Source organism: Emydura macquarii, unplaced genomic scaffold, assembly GCF_026122565.2.
Source record: "Emydura macquarii macquarii isolate MOO-44397 ecotype Brisbane River unplaced genomic scaffold, CSIRO-AGI_Emac_v2 contig_3108, whole genome shotgun sequence".
In the NCBI taxonomy this organism is placed as follows: domain Eukaryota; kingdom Metazoa; phylum Chordata; order Testudines; family Chelidae; genus Emydura; species Emydura macquarii.
Window position 1 is genome coordinate 1,365,937 of NW_027133245.1, and position 19,479 is coordinate 1,385,415.

The 19,479-nt window shown below is 40.1% G+C and overlaps 2 protein-coding genes across 4 annotated transcripts in view; one reads left to right on the plus strand and one right to left on the minus strand.

Moving 5' to 3' along the window:
- PPAT (phosphoribosyl pyrophosphate amidotransferase) overlaps positions 1-3,807 on the minus strand; it is a 65,290-nt gene extending 61,483 nt beyond the window's left edge. Inside the window, exon 1 of the mRNA XM_067530648.1 lies at positions 3,521-3,807. Within this exon, the coding sequence (XP_067386749.1) occupies positions 3,521-3,648 (128 nt within the window). The 5' untranslated portion in view covers positions 3,649-3,807. The remainder of the gene's footprint in view (positions 1-3,520) is intronic.
- A 165-nt stretch (positions 3,808-3,972) lies between these two features.
- PAICS (phosphoribosylaminoimidazole carboxylase and phosphoribosylaminoimidazolesuccinocarboxamide synthase) lies at positions 3,973-19,174 on the plus strand. Of its 3 annotated transcripts, none has more exons than XM_067530646.1 (10): positions 3,973-4,068; positions 4,646-4,691; positions 6,123-6,320; positions 10,603-10,781; positions 13,558-13,737; positions 13,843-13,956; positions 15,383-15,466; positions 15,566-15,746; positions 16,858-17,016; positions 18,002-19,174. In XM_067530646.1, the coding sequence occupies exons 2-10, from the start codon at positions 4,673-4,675 to the stop codon at positions 18,166-18,168; spliced, it is 1,281 nt and encodes a 426-aa protein (XP_067386747.1). In that variant the 5' UTR covers positions 3,973-4,068; positions 4,646-4,672; the 3' UTR covers positions 18,169-19,174. The 3 variants fall into 3 exon arrangements, with proteins under 3 accessions (XP_067386747.1, XP_067386746.1, XP_067386745.1); XM_067530645.1 differs by lacking the exon at positions 3,973-4,068 and adding an exon at positions 4,271-4,534; XM_067530644.1 differs by lacking the exon at positions 3,973-4,068 and having other exon boundaries at positions 4,271-4,691.
- The last annotated feature ends 305 nt before the right edge of the window (positions 19,175-19,479 follow it).

Genomic DNA, 19,479 nt, shown 5'->3' on the forward strand with positions numbered 1-19,479 from the left:
GGACTCAAATGACGTTTTTTCTTATATCTCTCCCCCACCCCAAGAAACCTACTTTTTCTTTTAAGGCACCCTGTCAACATACCAGTTTTATAATTACATTATTCCCTGGTTCACAAATAATAAAACTAAATCAGCAGAATCATCCACATCAAAACTTGTGTAGCAGTGCTTGAAAGTTTCAAACACAGTCTGTACCCACTGCTAACATAGCTGTAAAATGTGTTACATCCATGCTGAGAATCAGTGCGTTAGACAGGCATTTTCATAGTACTCACCACAGTGGTATCTGAGCACTGGTATTGATAAAGTCACAAAATGAATTCTGGGATGTCTAAAATATATGAGGAGCAACAGAGAAGTTTAAAAATAGGCTATTTTTTAAGAAAAGGTTAGTTCAAATATATTTCTATGAGAAATGCCCTCTACAGCACAGTTAGTGTGTGTGTGCGCGCACGACTGCGATTCAGGGACTACAGATATATCTAGTAGAGCCTACTTGAATTCTTACTGACTACGGTGGGAGTTTGATTAGGCTCTTAGGACTTGTCTCCAGGAGAAAGTTTTACCAATCTTAAGTAAACGTGTGATTTTTTTTTTTAAACTGGTGTCAAAGGCATCACAGACACTCTCATTTTAGTTTAAACTAGGCTTATTTTGGTTTATCTTAAATCTATTAATGATTTAAGCTAAACTGAAATAAAGCAGTTTAAACCAAAATAAGTGTCCATGCTGCCTTTTGCACCAGTTTAACTAAATCAATTTAAAAACTGATTTAAATTAAATGGATGCAACTTTCACATATTCAAAAGGCTTAGATATACCAAGACCTTATCAAGCTAACTAAAGATAAGCACATGGTTTGGCAGCAAAACTCAGCTTACATTTTAGCTGTGTAGTCTACCGTTAAATGAATAACATTCCAAACAAATAGTGTAAAAAATATAAAAAATGGATGATTCCTAGTGGGCAAAGCTCTACCCTCCAATGTAAGTGGCTCCAAAGGCAGAATTTCTTCCTTAACAAGCTAAAAGCATTTTATTTGTTGAGAAATACATAAAATACAAGATAATTTTCTAAAGTTATTTGTTTCAATATATTCGTATTCAAGGACTCTATCCTGCAAGGTGCTGTGTCCTTCTGTCCCAATACAGCAGAGCACTTGAGCATGTATTTAATTTTAAGTGCAACAGTAGTCTCACTGAAGTGAATAGGACTACTCATATGCTTAAAGCACATGCTTCAGTGCTTTCCTGGATGGGGCCACAGCATGCAGCACTTAACAGGATCACAAACCCAGTGGAATATAACCCCTAGTTGAGTAACCTAAACTTTTTAATCAAGTAACATGAAAATTATGCATCTACTGATTCATTTTAAGTTGAACATAAGAATGGCCATACTGGGTCAGACCGATGGTCCATCTAGCCCAGTATCCTGTCTTCCAACAGTGGCCAACACCAGGTGCTTCAGAGGGAATGAATAGAACAGGTAATCATCAAGTGATCCATCCCGTTGGCCATTCCCAGCCTTTGGCAAACAGCAATCCCTGCCTATCCTGGCTAATAGCCATTGATGGACCTATCCTTCATTAACTTATCTAGTTCTTTTTTGGACCCCATTATAGTCTTGGCCTTCACAACATCCTCTGGTAAGGAGTTCCACAGGTTGACTGTGTGTTGCGTAAAGAAATATCTCCTTTTGTTCATTTTAAATCTGCTGCCTATTAATTTCATTTGTGACCTCTAGGTTTTGTGTTATGAAAAGGAGTAAATAACACTGCTTTATTTACTTTCTCCACACCAGTCATGATTTTATAGATCTCTATCATATCTCCCTTAGTTGTCTCTTTTCCAAGCTGAAACATCCCAGTCTTCTTAATATCTCCTCATGTGGAAGCTTTTTCATACCTCTAATCATTTTAGTTGCCCTTTTCTAATTCCAATATATCTTTTCTGAGATGCGATCATAGATGCCAAAAAACTTTTATTGCCGTGTAAAACTGTATCAGAAGAAGAGACATAAAAATATAATGTAATTTGTGTTTGTGGCACATTAAAAAGTGCAATGTTTGTATATTCAGGCAGATGATGTAGTACATAACAGCCCTGTGTTAATTTAACCACTTACTCAGGCATATGATGGGGGTACATAACAACCTTATGTTAACTGAACTTCTGTCTGTTTTAACATATTCCCTACAGCTGCTTCCTCCTTGTTGATCAATGATCCCAAAGAGGCAGTTGGGTACACTGCTAGCTTTGTCATTTCTACCTTTTAAAATTGGAGATGTTACTAAATATCAAGGGCCAAATTCTGCCCTCTGGTGTATTGCACATGGTTCCCATTAAAGTCAATGCCAATCCAAGTCCCTTAGTGGTTTACTGAATGTCCTTGTTTCAAGATAAAGCCCTGATACAACTCTTATTAAAGTCAACTGAAAGGCTTCCCAGACACTTGAATGGGATTTGGATTGGGCCTTAGTTGGTGGGCCCCTTATAAGTTTTTATCCCCCTCCCCCCCCTTTGGAGGTTTTGCTTTTATGTATTTTTGTTAATGTTTTATAAAGAACAAGACTTTAATGCTCCCTTTTTTAAGTTAGAAGAAAAATGGACTTTATGAAACTCATTGATTCAATTGAATTAATGCTGAATTTTAATTTTGGTTTGCAAGTTACATTCTATTTGGGAAAAAAAGAGTTAAATCATATGGCCTATTGATTACATAAAATGGTTTTAATCTGGGGCAGATTTACTTACTATTATTTGTATAGACTCCTAGTTCCACATGATCTGAACAGAACTCTTTCTATAGGTTTTAGTTAAACATCCAAAACTTATCTAGATGTTGCGCATTGCATTTCAACCTAGGGCTGGAGCACAAATATGCAACAGGTAGGGATGGATTAAGAGAGATCAAAATTATAAAAAAAGCTAATTCAGATCAAGTAGCACAGCCTCAATTTAAAATAAGAATAGTTCATTCTGTGTTTCATGTCTTTATTGAAAGAGGGACTTGAGGTACATATGCTAGCCCACCAAGGAGCACGAGCGGCTCCAAACCCCCGACTTCTGAGCTAGTATTAGAACAAGCCAAGGTCAGCCGTAGGTTAGAACAGACACTTGCATATAAGGCAATCACAAAACGGAAGCTCTCCGAGGAGCCCTAGTACTGGTAGGTTTTACAGAGCGCAATGGGGGAGGGAGGGAGTGCGTGACAATTTTGGCTATTGCCTCTAGAAAGTCTGGGGAACCACCGGATACACTGCAGATTTTGCACTAGGATGGCTCCTGCACCTACCAGGTAGTACATGGTCAGTGAGTACATAAATAACAATCGCAGATGCTGTGTTCTCCTTTCCTTATTTGTGGTGCTGCTCCTGGGTGGGTCCCTTACCCACTTACCTGCGCAGCCAGGCCCCCCCTTTCCTGCCACACCTCCACGTGCATCCCTCCTCGTCCCCTTTACCTCCAGCAGGATGCTCCACACATGCCCCCTGGCATGCTGCACGCCCCCCCCTTACCTGTGCTGCAGCCCCACCAGCCCCAAGGTAATCACATGGGGCACATCCAGCTCCGCGGGCCACGAGCCGGAGGCGATGCAGCCGAACACGCCGCACTCCTCCCGGATTCCCAGCTCCTCAAACTCCATAGCGCCCGGCGGCTACCCCACGCAAACACGTGCTGCTGCTTGCTGGCCTGACGCGTAAGATCGGGTCTTGGCGGCGGCCGCGCGGTCCTGCGCGCGAGGCCAAGTCCTCCTGCTGCGCCGGCGCCGCAGGCAGCCACAGGGAGAGACTGTAGCGAATGCTTCCCCCAGCCCGCGCGAGCGCGACTCCCCTGACCCTCCCACCCCCAACAGCCTCCCTCATTTGCATATGGGGAGGGAACTAACGCTCTCTCCGGCCTGCTGCTCTCTCGCCGCTCGGCCTCTGAGGCTGCCGCTCCCTATCCTCGCGCGCGCGGGGCGATGGACGGTGGTGGGGGTGGTGCCACTGACATGTGTCTGTTCTTGGACACATAGTTAGTTCATCAGCGCTAACACTCTTCCTCCCCCAGTCTGTATTGTTTGGTACGTTCCATCTTCCGACCTTCCACGTGCTGCGCCCGCTGCATTCACAGCCCGGCGCCGCCGCCGCCGCCGGCAGACCCACGGCAGCGCGAGAGCTACAGCAAGGAGGGAGTTTGCCCTGAGAGAACGGGGGTGGGGGGCAGGAGTTGCATTCGCTAGGAGAAGAGCGGGGGAGGGGATAGATTGGCGCGTGCACTGGGAGGGCAGGCGCGTGGGGGTTCTCATGGGGCGAGCCATAGGGGCCGCGGCGATTGGTGCTTGCCTTGCGGGGGTGGGGTTCTTTAGCGCCACAGCGAGCTCTGCTCCACGGCGATTGGTCGGCTGGGCAGTTATTCCCCGCCCCTTCCGCTGCCCGCCGCCAGTTTTGTCCTACCTCCGCTCGGAGACTCGCGTGCTTGGTGCGCGTGGCCTTGTGACTCTGGTCTTCTCTGGTTACCGCGCGCGCTGCCTGCGTCATCAGCTCCTTGTGTGTGAGCCGTGCGGACCGGACCGGACCGGAGCCGCCGGGTGCGGGAAGGGATCCTCTCTGCCGACAGCCTCACACGTGCTAACCCGGCCTCCTCTCTGTGTCTCGCAGGTGCCTGCCCGGGCCGCCGCCGGCAAGATGGCTCCTGTAGCAACAGGTAACGTTCCGCGCCCTCGGCCCGGGCTTGGTTGGTCCCAAGACTTGGCGGGAGGGCTCGGGCGGCCTTGGGGCTGAGTTGGGCAGCAGCCTGCCCCGAAACCGGCGGGGCTGGGAGTAGAGCTAGCGCTCCCTCATCTTTCCCCAGGGCGGGTAGGGGCTGGTGTTGCTGCTTCTCTGCAGAGAGGGGCTCCTGCGTGGGGCCGGGTACTGGCTCCGTGGGGGAAGGGCGCGCAGGCAGAGAGGGGCTGCGTGAGTGACGAGTGACTCATGCCAACTATCTCTTGCCTGGGTGGGGAGAGGTGTGCGGGGCGGGGGACAATGAGTTGGTGCAACCTAGGCCCCCGTGCTGGGGGACTCCGTGCTGGGGAGAAGGTTTTTATTAAACCCAAACAGGGGAAGAGATTAAATTAAACGTGAAAGACAAGACCCACAAAGTCAAGTGCCTGGGCCCTCATTGTTCCAGGGAGATTGAAACAAAACCTAATACAGCTGTTTTCGTGGCCTCTGTTCTCCCCTGTAAGTGTTAGGGTTCTGGCTGCCCTGCATTGGTTTGGAAAGAACCTGCCTCCAGAGCTGTAGCATGTGAAACTGGCTATAATCCAGATAAGTCCAGCTTCACTTGAGGATGAGTGAAAAGCAAACACAGTATGAAACATGGTGACCTACAACTTTACACTATTTAGTTTGAACAGTTAACCCCCCAAAAGCCACGTGCTTAAAATCACATGTTCCTCTTCTAAGGCTATGTTTACACTGTGAGCAAGGGGTGTGATTTCCCTGCTTTTGTGCACATTCTTGCACCAACTAGCTCTCATTGAGGGCCAGAACTTCATCCTATGCCACTTAGGTCACTTAGCACCAGTATAAATGTTGGTGTAGCCATGGTAGTATAGGTAGCAGCAGCAGCAGTGCTGAACCTTTTTAAGTACAAACCTGCCTGAAAACCAGGCCTGCGGGTATGCTTTTCTTCCCATTGCCTGACGATGAAGTGATCAGCCATACCCACCTATGGTTATGCTGAGTCTTGAACAGAACTTCTCAAATTTCACCTGTACATTTACTTGTTTAAACTTGTATTACTGTTAGAACAGAGGTAAAAATAAAAAGGGTGTGGAAAGAAGTGTAGTTAACATGTAAAGTCCTCATAGCTTAAGGAAACATTTTGATTGTTTTGCATCAGTGAAACCATGTGGCCAGTAGTCATGAGATTTTAGACTCTTGTCTGTTCTGTTGGAACTTTATTGAAGTTTTCCTTTCCTACTGATTTTTCTAGAGGCTTAAATGTTTGAATGCTGGGGCATTGTCAGTTAGTTAAAGACCAGAAAGTATTCTGTCTCAGTTCTCCAAAATGTACTTGGACATGTTTGCCAAAAATAATCATCATTTCTCCCAGAGTTTGCAATTTTTAAAATTAACTTTATTTCTCTAGAACTGAAACTTGGTAAAAAAATTAATGAAGGTAAAACAAAAGAAGTCTACGAATTGCCAGATCTCCCAGGATGTGTGCTGATGCAATCAAAAGACCAAATAACAGCAGGAAATGCAGCTAGAAAGGATCGCATGGAAGGAAAGGCAGCAATCTCCAATACAACTACTAGCTGTGTGTTTCAGCTGCTTCATGAAGCTGGTAAGTATTTCAGAGGTGAAATAGATGCATTTGTGTTCTCTCTCTCTCTGTGTGTGTGTGGGGTGGGGGGGTAAGTCTTAAGGATTGTCTGAGAGCATATAAAGGTTGGTTCACCTAGGTTTTGGAACTGACTGGTTTCAGTAAATTTCATTAGATTACTCTCTGGGACACTAATATAAGATTATTGACTGAAGCTACTAAATAAAATTTAATGTATCATATTTGAAGTCCTCCCCTAACCCCAGAAAGCTGTAATGCACACAGAACCTGTCTTTCTGAACACCATTCTCTTCCCTCACAGCCCCCCACCTCATGTTTCTTTTCAACTCCCAGTTTAAAAGCAACAAGAGTTTGGCATTAAACTGTTATTGAACACATCTGTCTGTGAAAATTACTGCTGCTGGTCACTGACAATACCAAAGACTGCATTTAAAAGCAAAATTTATCTAGCTTTACTAGAGTTAAACTGTAATAAAAATAAAGACATGGGTGGATAGATTTCATTAAATATGTTTTTTTCCTCAGTTAATGTCTTTCATATCACTTTCAAGGACTCTGTGGCATAAAAAGTGTGCTAAGTGCTTTACAGATAACTGTGAAGAAGCCATTTTATTCTGCAGCATTTACAATGTAGCACGTGGGATGCTGGGGTGCATTGGAAATCTTAAGATTTACTTTTGAAATGGCTTACCTTTTCATGCTGGAGAAGAATATTGATGAGATCCTGGTCCCTTTGAAATCAAAAGCAGAACTCCCATTAACTTCAGAAGGGCCAAACTTCATCCAGTGCAATTAAGGTCATTTAACCAGTTGGTGCCTATGTTCCCTTCTCTGTAAAAATGGGACTAATGCTTGCTTGTTTTACAGAAGGTAGATGCTTTGAATGCTCTGCCTTTCATTCAGATAATTACTGTAAATTTTTGAGAAAATTCTGCAAACTTACTTTAGTGTTTAATACTTGTATAAAATAATTCATAACTTCCCTCTTAGGGTTTAGGTACAGTTTCCTCAAATGTCTTTTGAAAAGCATATACCAGAAACTAAAAATAAACCAATGGGCCCTTAATTAGGGCTCTGAAGCACTACTGTAATATAAATAACTTGATTTTAATAGCTCAACACTTACAACTGCACAGTCAGTGTCTTGTTCAGGTGCTAGTTACACCCAAAACTATGGTTGCAAAAGTCTATCTGTAAGGTGGTAATAGATATTGGACTGCTTGACTTTCTGTATATTCAAAAAAAATGCTTTATATTGAGGGGGAAAAGATTCCATTGTTTAGATTTGGCAAATAAAACTGGTCTGCAAATAGACCAATGGAGGGGGAGCAAATAAATGTATAAATATTAGGATTATTATGAATGTTTCAATCAACAGGACCATGGGGTATTAAAGTATATATTATTAAAACTAAGATCTTTCCTAATCCTGTTTGCAGATTTTTAAAAATAAAACTTAAACATCAATCCTCATTCATCTCTCTCAAACTAAACACAAAATCTGATTCTCATATAGAAATGCTTTGGGTGAGAGCCTGGCTCTTTATTCTGTCCTAGCTGTTAATAAATATATGTAAAGGTTTGGGGATTTCACTTTTTTTTTTTTTTTAATTAAAAATTTGTCTTGTCTTGCAGATGCAATATTGAGTAATCCTATTGAATAGAATGAGGGTAATACTTTCAAAAGCACCTAAGTGACTGACTTAGAGTCGTAAGTCACTTACGTGTTTCTGACTTTACACAAAGTAAATTGGGCTATAGAGGGTACATAGCACTATGAGTAATAATGGTTGCAAGATCACTCCTTTAATCATAACAAAAAACAGTGACTCTGCTTCATTTATTATGTGTTAGGGAGGGGCAGAAGCATCCTTTTACTAAACTGACCTGGGTATGCAATAGACTAAGGCTTTATCTACACTTGAAGTTATGCCGGCAAAACTTTACTCAAGGGTTTGGAAAAAAGCACACCCCTCATTACACTCATGCTTATGCCGGCAAAATTTATATTGCTCGGTGGCAGGGGTTTCACACCCCAGAATGACACAGTTTCGCTGCTATAACCAAAAGTGTAGACGAGGTCTAAGCAAAAGTTGTAACAACCTCTGATAACCGCATAAGTGATCTTGGTTTTTCAAATTGATTAACTGATGACTAACTGGCTTGACTGACAGATCATGTTGATGCCTTAGGGGAAGGCAATTTGTTTACTTTGCGCAACTCTTCTGAATTGGAGTTTTCTTTCAAAATCCATAGGTGGTACAAAAGTGGTGTCTACAAATGGAGATGTCTGTTAATTTCTTCTGCTCTTCTGACAGAAACAAGTTGACTTACAGTTATTGTGAGCTGAGAACAGCAGCTCTAATTTAATACACATTCAGGAAAAAGGAAGAGGAATAACTGCTATTTACAGTTTGATTGTATCTGATCAGATGATATCAAAGCTTAAACTGAAATGGCCACCAATGTAGATAGATACTAAATCTTAAACATTTTGTTTGCCCAAGGAGCAAAACATCATATTTTGGCCCTACTTGTCATCTCCTTACTTTAAATCAAGTAACACAAACATAACACTTAGTTTATAGGTAATGAATCATATTCGAGTCTGTGTTGAATGTTTTTTAATTTGTTGTCAGCAGAGTCAGTGAACCATAATCCTGCAAATATTAAACAAACCACCTTTCAGAACAAGGAAGATTGACAAGGTTATATTAATCTAGCTGGTTTAGAAACCAGTCCTGTAATGCTAAAATTGCTTCATTTAAAATATATACTGGTTTACTTTACTGAAGTGCAGTAACAACACACTGTAACAAATAGGTGACTGGACTTTTAACTTTGCCTTGAGAGAAAAGGCTTATTGTCAAACAGGACTTACAACTCAGAGCAACAAACACATTTGAAATTGTTCAGAATTTAAATGAAACATATCCACTCTGGATTTACCAGAGACTGACTACTTTGCCTTTAAATTGGGGATTTAACAGTTGGCTTGGTATGGCTAAAAAGGGTGGAGGTTTTGGACTTGGGGTAGGAGGATGGGGCCACATTGTACTCAAAATGGCCATCTGCATATGTCAGCTGCCTTTTCAAGTATTCAGTACTTGTACCAGTTGTTTGTTCTGAATTCATATAGAGGCAAATGCCACAGATGTGCCACTTTGTAAGCTATTGGCGTATGTGTGACTCCTGGAAGAAGCTAATAAAATATTTAATTTGGATTTAGCTTTTTCAGTATATGGAAAGTGCAGTACAGTAATGCAAGTGAGGAGTAGCAAGTTTCCTTCTCCCCTCCCCCCCCCCCGCCCCAAACCAAAATATGTGGGGCGGGGGAACACAATGCTTTTCTTTTCTGCTGCATTCCATTAATATCTCAGAAAGTGTGCAGTTACTGCCAAACATACACCAAAATGATAATGTAAAAATCAACACACCTTACACTGGGACTATTTGCAGAGATGAATAGAGTCCTGCACAGGTACAAAATTTGTATCCACATCTGATGTGCAAAAATTATCTACAGATTTGCAGGGCTTTAGATGATCTGCAAAAATGGTCTGTGGATATCTGCATCCTTGGATATCTGTGGATATCCATGGATTTGCAGGGCTCTAGAGATGAATTCATACTTTCCACATACTGTGAAAACTGTTGTGATGGTTGATGTTTTAAATTACTTAAATAGGCTATGTATTAATTTTTCTCCATGACATCTGCCCACTATGACTTTAAAATAAGGATCTAAACTAATAGAAAGATGAAAATGGGAGCACTGAGCTTGGTTATCTATAGCAGTGGTTTTCAACTTATCTATGTCTAGGATTTCCAAAGGGATCTGCACCTCCATTTCAAAAATTTTTAGGGGTTTGCAAATTAAAAAAGGTTGAAAACCATTGATACTTACTATAGCTTGATCAGGAAAAATGTTCCATTGCAAAATAGCTAATTTTGAGCAAGTTCTGGAAGCACAAGGCAAATTTGTTTCTAAAGTTCTGTATAACATACTGTACACTTTGTTCGATGGAATTGGGGAGGTGAACGCTTTCTGGATTTGAGACAATTTTGTGTTGTCCTAATTATTTAAGGCCTCTAACTTGGGAATTAATCACCTTGGGTTTATTGTAGCTACAGAATATCACATGGAGGGCTTTGAGAAAACAGTGTCTTCTGTTGAAAATAAATTTCTGTTTGATCAGCTATACACAAATCTGGCTGCAGTTGTCGGTTCACCTATAGAAGTGCACAGAGCGACAAAACTGAGTCGTCTTTTTATGTTTAGGAATCAAAACTGCTTTTGTCAGAAAACATAGTGACATAGCGTTCGTAGCAGCTCAGTGTGAAATGATCCCAATTGAATGGGTGTGCAGAAGAATTGCTACTGGCTCTTTCCTGAAAAGAAACCCTGGTGTCAAGGAAGGATATAAATTTTACCCACCCAAAATTGAGATGTTTTACAAGGTAAGTAAAATTGTAAATAGCTACTAAAATGAAAGTAATGTGTTAAACAAAGATAACTGTCCACCTGAAATCTTACTGTTTTTACAAAATAAGAGGAACATAGGTATAGTGCTTGAAACTGACTTTTGTCAATTTTTGTGGTTTTTGCAGTTCTATTTAAGTGTGTATGCCCCTTATTTCTGTGTGCAAGATCTATACAAATATAAAACTAACTGATCCTACTGAAAAAATAATGAAACTGACTATACATAAAGCAAACAAGGGGAAAAGAAATATCTTTATTTATAGCTGCTATAAATCACTTTCAGACAGGTGTAATTTTTAGGTTGACAGACTCCCTTAAACTGAAATGAAACTACTTATTGATAGATTTTAAGAAACTAGTATCGACACTGTATTTTGCAAACATTGCTAAAATGTCTGTCTTGAATGTTCTCTTAGATCAAAGATTCTCCAACTAGTGCGAAAGCTGGCTGATCACACAGTGCAGACTCCTCATTTCCAGCACCTAAATCTCATTACAAGACCGCTAAAAATGTATCATTAAGCACTCTGTTACTCTTCAGTGTAGATTATTGCTGTAATTGAAATGGGTGTGAGGTAGATGAGGAGTGGGGAGGCCTTTGTGATCACAAATGAGAAGACAGCATGCATAATAGTGAGTGAGAGTGGAGATGGTCCTTGAGAAAACCTATTAAAATATGGTCCATGTTATGGACCTTTTCTCCTGTCCTTCCTTAATTCACTTTAGTGGTGAAGGTATGCAAAGGCAACTTAACAAATTTAACATGATAAAGTGACACAGGGGGTTCATGCATGATCTTTCATTCTTCTGTTGGGAGCGTAGTGGAAGAGAGGTGATTCAGGAAACTGAGGAAGATTTAGCCAGCACTCCAGGCTAATCTTGTTGGGAATGGTGACTAAGTAGACAGGGAGTTCAGCTTCAGTTCTTAATGTGTCAGATCATGGCCGTTAACTACACATCATGTGAGCCATCAACTAAAGGAAACATCAACATCCTTTTAAAAGGTGTGGGGTCAAAGCCCCACTATCATTGTGACAACAAGATAAGAATGTCTCTCTCCAGGGATTGGCCTGCTTAGATGGGAGGTCCCTCTATGGAGGTAGGGGGTGGGAGGATAAATCTGGAGTGAGAAACTTTTGATTGGACTGGAAGTGGAAAGGGTATGAAAAGGATGATTTGAACAGTGCTACACATTTCAGAACATTAACATTTTATCTTTCTGACATGGGTTTTATTCTTGTCCTAGAAATACATTGCTGATGAAGTCCTTTTGGTATATGCAGTGTCTGGTTTGAATAAACTTCCTGGTAACCCCAGGCATTCATACAGTCTCTATATTCAACATTTTGAAACAAGCTTAATAACATGGAAATATTGGGACCTCTGTTTTTCTCCCTTCCAGCAGCATAAAAGAAATCTGTGCTTGGTTAGGAAGCATTGGCTTCACAGCTTCCTCTCAGAGTGTAACGTCAGAGTTATGCAAGCTGGTAGAGTATGTTGGGAGGGGGAGAGAAATGAAGTAGGGGGGATAGTGGTCATTCTTTAATAACTAGCCTGACTCTTAAGTGATACTCAAGGGTGCTAAGTAGCAGAGACCTTCCAAACAAAGTATCTGCCTTTGGGCTAGATGGGGAATGGGCAGGGAAGATTTTCCCCAGGGGACTGTGGACTACTTCCTTGCATTCTGTGCCACTTCAGGAGCCTGCTAACCCCTTCCCTTCTGAGAAGAGAATATGGCTAAAACTACGAATGTATCCTTATGACACTTTGGGAGTCTTTTTCTCACTCCCCCTTTCTTGCCCCCCTCTCCCTAATTGAAAGGGAGTGTCAGGGGACCTAACCAATAACCAGCCGTGGTGCCTCAGCAATATACAAGGACATTCCCTCTTGAAAGCAGATGAGAACCATACATCTTGTATGTAAAAAGTATTCACTGCATGTTCTGGCAATATTTATACTTGAAGATTTCACAACAGTTGCTTTCATAAAACAACTTCTGTCCAATTCAAGATGAAAAGAACTCTTGAAAAGTGACTTACAGATACAGGTCACGCAGTCTTAGTAATATGCTGGCTGCCTCCAAATAAGCAGGTTGAGTAACATTTAGAGTCAAACTTTCATTACTTGATTAAATATGTGCAGTCAAATTCCTCTTGAAATTTGTTAAAACTGAACTGTCTGTAGTCCAATGGAAAGAGATTCATGGGATGAGTGTTGGGTAGAGTTGAAAAGTGCAGTGTTGCAGTTTATTTTATGACTTTTATATTGCATACAGTGGAAATAAATGAAATATAGAACACACACACCCTATTGCTGTCTGCTAAAATATAAGTGGTATAACTAGCTAATCCTTTAGGATTTAATCAGAGTTTCTAGACATTTACTGAATTAATAGTTTTGTGAACTATTGACGTAAAAAATAGTTAAAGCTTTGTTTTAAACTCACTTCTTTGTTGCATCTTCCATGCTTAATGTTCAAGTAAGCAACATTTTTTGAAGTTACCTTAAAGTAGTAAAAGTCTTACAACTTGGATTTCTCGGTACTATTGTGATTAAATATCTTGCTAGGACTTGTTATCAAATATCAGTTTAAAGCATTAATCTGTTACAAAGCCACAAAACCTGTCTGATACTGGATTTCAGATTGTTCTCTTCACAGTTTATTAGGCTTTCTTTTAATCTAACTCAAGTCTGGTGTAATTCATGTTAATTGATCTTATTCTATGCAAGTTTATTTTACTTCACTCTCAGGATGATGCTGCTAATGATCCACAATGGTCTGAGGAGCAACTAATTGAAGCCAGGTTCTGCTTTGCTGGACTTACTATTGGCCAAACAGAAGTGGATATTATGGCCCACTCTACACAGGCTATTTTTGAGATCCTGGAAAAATCTTGGTTACCCCAGAACTGCACTCTTGTAGACATGAAGGTATAAGAAAAAAATCTGTATCTTGTAGATCATGGTTCTGAAAGTAGTGGAATAAGTTTTTGATGCTACTTTACAGTTCTTGAAAATATTGTTTAATTTTACTAGATTGAGTTTGGTGTTAATATAACTACAAAAGAGATTGTCCTTGCTGATGTTATTGATAATGATTCTTGGAGACTGTGGCCATCAGGAGACAGAACCCAGCAGAAGGACAAACAGGTAATGCTATTTCCATTTTGGGACTGAGTTAAAGATAAAAACAAAAGTACATCTCATTTTGGCAGGGAGGGGGTGTTAATCAGCTGCTGTGAGTTGCTTACCTTACCTTACTGGTATAGACTGATAGGCCACAAAGCATTTAGGGTCTGATCCTATTCAAGTCAGTAGCAAAACTCCCATTGACTTTAATGGCAACAGAATCAAGTCCTTAAGGATGCCAGTATCGTTCATGGGAATTCCCCCAATAGCAATATTTTCTGGTGTTACCATAGTGCCCTATGTAACATGAAGTCTGCAGAAAGCTCCAAAACTTCTGGCATAAAATGTACTCCCCAGGGTGTGCACTATTCAAATAATTGAGTAACACAGACACACTTTTATAAAGTACTAAGAGCCAGGAACATGCCATGAAAATGAAAATGGGCTCACCGAGTCCCAGGTTTCTCCTTTAGAGCCTCTGGATTCTAGACCAAAGTTTGTCCTGTTTTAACTCTGTTTAACTGGTAATTTACACTGATTTAATTGCTGGTCTAGACAGTCTGCAGATGTTTGTCCCGGAACAAATATTTGTGGTTTATCTTAGGCTGAATCCATTTAGCTGCATTGAATGCTGCTTTCATGGAATTCATGTATTTTAGTCACTTCCACTAATGTAGATTCTCTCCAGTGGGCACAAACTGCCATAACTTATGTATCTGAAAATCCAAGAGTTAGACAGCAGTTTTCCACTATCATTACTAACATTTAAACTGGAAAGCAGCATTAGGTCAGCTTTCTTTAAAAATTGAATGAAGAGTGAAATGATGGTGGTTCCTCTTCACTCATTTCAACTATTACACTACAAAATGCTTCTGAGCAAATCTATGATGTAGTGATGATCAACCATTAGTATAACTGAATGGCTTTTCTTTTGTTAAGTGTTGGCTGTGCTCTACCGCAGTTGCTGTCCTGCAATTCAGAGTTGTGCTTCCAAATGAAAAAAATTAACATACCAAAGCAGCATGGTGTACATTTGGAAGCAAGTCTCCAAATAACTTCAGTTGGGCATGAGAAGTCTGGCTAAAACATCATGGCTGTGGCAGCCAAACACAGAAGTTCAGCTTTCACTCAGAAAGGAATTGACTGAAGTAGGGGGTGTTGTGACTCTACTGTAATGTGGTGGAAAATACTGCTTGCTGCTTGCTCAAATTTTGAGATATGGGGATTCCCCTAATGTCATGTTGGCCTTGATTCACGGGGAAGTAATCCTACTGTAGAATAAATATTTTTGAGGAACAGGTGTTTGAAAGATGGCATAAATCTCTCTAGCCTCTAGTAGTTGGATGGTTGCAGTTGAATCTTGTTGAATATTTAACTATAGTAGCAAAATGATTGACCATTGCACTTCAAAATAGAACATCATGAGTAACTTACCTGTGTATTTCAGTCTTACCGTGATCTAAAAGAAGTGACTCCTGAAGCACTGCAGATGGTTAAAAGAAACTTTGAATGGGTCGCAGAAAGAGTGGAGGTACTCCATGTTAATACTAATTATAGTATATGTAGAACTTGACAATCTTGTGTACTCTGTTCAAATACTGTTGTTCATTTTCCTTTCTTTCCACTCTAGTTGCTGCTGAAAACAAAGAGCCAAGGTAGAGTTGTGGTATTGATGGGATCAACTTCTGATCTTGGCCACTGTGAAAAAATTAAAAAGGCATGTGCAAACTTTGGAATTCCTTGTGAGTTACGAGTGACATCTGCTCACAAAGGGGCAGATGAAACTCTGAGGATCAAGGCAGAGTATGAAGGTAAACCCTGAGTAGTCATGTGTTGAGTTAGAACTAATAACTAACGTTCTTGAGGTTTCTGAGAACTTTGCCCCATACTGTGTATGAGGTTTATCACCTTCTTCTTTTTAACAATCTTTTTTATGTGTGTGAAGATTTTATGTCCCTGTGACATTCCCCCCCTGCAATCTGGACTGGTGTGTAGCCATGTCACCCCAATTCCTCACTCCTGGGCCCTAATTTACCCCGCTTTGCTGTGTGAACCACCCACTCCTACGTCAGCCCACGCCCAGCCTCCTGACCTAATGAAAGAGTGCTTCTGGCCAGCCACTCATGGGATAGACTCCCAGCAAAAACACCCTCAGTCCCAGATGCAAATTTCAGCGGCAGTTACATTACCATTATCTGAACTGAATGGGACCTGATCACCTTAAAACCATATCTTGTGATGCCCACGGAATAAAAAACTGAATAATGGGGTGGACGCTAATAGTCTGTACCAAAAAAACCCATAACATTTATTTTAAAACGATGTGCCTTGACAGAACATAAGGAGTAATTTCACTTGCTGTTCCTTCAAACCTATACTTACATGGACATATAGGTACTCTATGTAGATATGAGAGTTGGGGACACAGTGGTGATAAACACAGATTTTACAGATGTAATTTAGAGGATCTTATATTGAATTTTGCAGAACTAATATTCATTAATTTTGCTGCAACAGGCAAAAGCTTTTAATTAATAAAGAATTCAGTGATTTAATAGTTTCCATTAAGAAATGGCTGGTATCCACCCACCATTATTATGACTCTTGAATGTGTTCTTCCCTTGCTTGAGAAAGGGGTTAGGTGGGTGAGTTGTTCTTAGTGTGCTACTTCTGTAGATGGTGTAATGAGCTGTGACTGACTATTACTAAATATTACAACATTGTATTCCACAAAAGGTAAATCTAAGCTGCACTAAAACTAAACTGATTTTTCAAAAAAACTGCAAAAAATGGGGGAAGGGGGTGTACTTAGACTCTCAGCCTTTCCATGAAAGCAATTGGGAGAAAAGAAAAATGCATAGAGCTTTTGTCCTCACCATGGTTTTTGATATTTACTTGTTAATGTTCTTGTGTGTGTGTTAGGTGACGGAATACCTACTGTGTTTGTGGCAGTAGCTGGCAGAAGCAATGGCTTGGGACCAGTGCTGTCTGGTAACACTGCATATCCAGTTGTCAACTGTCCTCCTCTCTCAGCCGACTGGGGTGCTCAGGATGTGTGGTCGTCTCTTAGGTTGCCTAGTGGTAAGAAGCATCATGTTGTGACCTATGGTACATGTAGTTACATTCCTGCAATAATTGCCACCATCCCATTTTTTGGACTGGGCACATCTGCCAAGTTATACTTGTGTAATAGTGCTAAAATGCTTTTGTCCCATCTATATTATCAGTTCAGCCAGTGTTGAAAATGGTTTGGGGTTACATCTTGTTGAATATTGTCAGTAAAACTTCAATTTCCTGGTGTAGACAAAAGTGAAGCCTTAGAAAATCAAAGAGGGGTAAACTTAACTTTCATTATTTTCTTACTCCGATAACTGAAGTTTAAAATAGGTATTGGAATTAATGACTATTTTAAAAAAAATCAGCTTTAGAATTATTTTCATGTTTTATCTTCATGAAACTGCTTTAATATCTGTCTGTTAACCTAGCAACTGATGATAAAAAATTGGAAGACCATTGCTGTGATGCTTTCATGTAGAGAGAATTCCTGTGCAAGAAGAAAACCAGATCTCTGTGAAACTGCTTCAGTTGTTCTAGGAGCTGAGTCTAGCTTAATATTAACTGCATTTTCATAGACACGGAACAGTCTTCCATATTCATTCAGTAGTATATTCAGATTTCAAGGTGTATGCTGACTTAACCACTGGCAACAACAAATTCTATAGCAACATTGAATGAGAGAGGCTATACCATACATATGGGGTGGATTGTTTTGAGGATCACTAAAGACAAAGGAATTCCACTTTCTTCAAATATAAGGATTGGTTTGGGGCATGTTGAGACTGTGTCAGTTGAAAACTAGCAATCTTGTCTTGTTGGGAATGAAGGAATAAGATGAGAATTTTTAGGGTTATTGAAATTGCTCATGCTTTACCTTTTTTAAATTAGACTGGACAAAGTAATTTAAAAAATCCTGCAATAACCCTTTGGCCTGAATAATTACTCATTGGTAATTTTCCTTGTAAACCTGTTTTGATAAGATTGGACTGTTTTTCTTCTTCTGCAACAGGTCTTGGCTGTCCGACTATACTGTCACCTGAAGGAGCTGCCCAGTTTGCTGCTCAGATTTTTGGATTAAATAACCATTTGGTGTGGGCCAAGCTGCGCTCAAGCACGTTAAATACATGGATCTCCTTGAAGCAGGCTGACAAAAAACTTAGAGAATGCACCTTATAAATAACTTGTTAAAAGAGAGTGATGCATAATCTTATATTGGCTACACAAAAAATAGCAGCATGTGCACATACTTTGTCTTCATGCTAGGATCTTCATGTGGATCAGTTGGAAATCTTAAACCCTTTGTTGAATAAAAAAGCACATCTTGTCAGTATGGTAGATGATACTCTACAATTCATCTCATGTTCTGTTTTTTTTTAAAAATAAATGAGAGCATACAGGATAATCAAATATCTATAGTTATTCTTTGAGTTGCTCAGAATTGTATTCTTCTGCTTTAGTCCTTGTATACTTCTGTAACTACAGACTACAAAATAAATTCCAGTGCAGATTGCACTAAACCTGCACTTTGATATCACTGTTTTCCCTAGCAGCATTACTATGGAATGTGTTACCGATGCAGTTTGGAATTACTAACTCAACTGAATGGACTGCTAATCCGAAATAGAACATGTTTATGCAGTTGTTCAGCTTGCAGTTATGAAAGTGTGCCCCCTTAGCAATAACATAGCAGTAGATTGCAGTCCTAATTGGAAGACAGTTCTGGAGTGGACTTGAACATCCAGCCTTCCTATCAGAGGTTGTAGGAGTGTATGGAAGAAAGCCAGCTGTATCACAAGATGGGATGCTATCTTATTTCAGTATTTCCTGAAGCAATGTCCTCTTGTTAACAATAATGCTCTTTATTCAGCTGCAAACAAGAGATGAACTTAGAGTAATAACCATGAGCTCAAAATGATGACTTGTAATCTTTTTGTCCTTTATTCAAATACAATGAATGCTTTCCATTTCACTAGTTTGGTTTTAAAGAGCCTCTGATAATCTCATAGAAGACTTCATTTTTAGAACAATTTTGGTGGTTGTCTTTCTCCCCTTATTTTTATAGTGAGATGAAAAGTTGGTTGTTAAAGAAACTTTTATCATAAAGTAACTGAAGGTGGAAATAAGTGAAATACTGATGAGATCTAAAAAAGACTTTTTCCTCCACAAATCTCTTGTTCTTAAATAGGTCAACTTTATTACAGTGCTTATTCTAACACATGGGATTTCCCAACTTATGTAATAGTATATGCTTTTAGAATTATAAATAAACTTAAATTCCACTTTGCTTTATGCAGAGGTTTTTCTAGTAGATATACTCATGCAAACTATCGGTTTTTTTTTTTTTTTTTTTTTTTTTAAAGTTTCATTACATTGCTGACACTAAATTTAAAATAGTTGTGCTAAAGAATTTGCTTTTATATAGTGCTTTAAAACTACATGCATACAGCGCTACTTATGTGCAGACACGTTTTGTGCAAAGGGCAGTAT

What these genes read in the sequence shown, in the direction of transcription:
- PAICS (XM_067530644.1), top strand. Translation starts at nt 4,292, where the DNA reads ATGGGGCGAGCCATAGGGGCCGCGGCGATTGGTGCTTGCCTTGCGGGG. An exon ending in AAATTGAGATGTTTTACAAG is followed by an intron (nt 10,782 to 13,557) that starts GTAAGTAAAATT and finishes CTTCACTCTCAG; the next exon opens with GATGATGCTGCTAATGATCC. An exon ending in GGGTCGCAGAAAGAGTGGAG is followed by an intron (nt 15,467 to 15,565) that starts GTACTCCATGTT and finishes TTTCCACTCTAG; the next exon opens with TTGCTGCTGAAAACAAAGAG.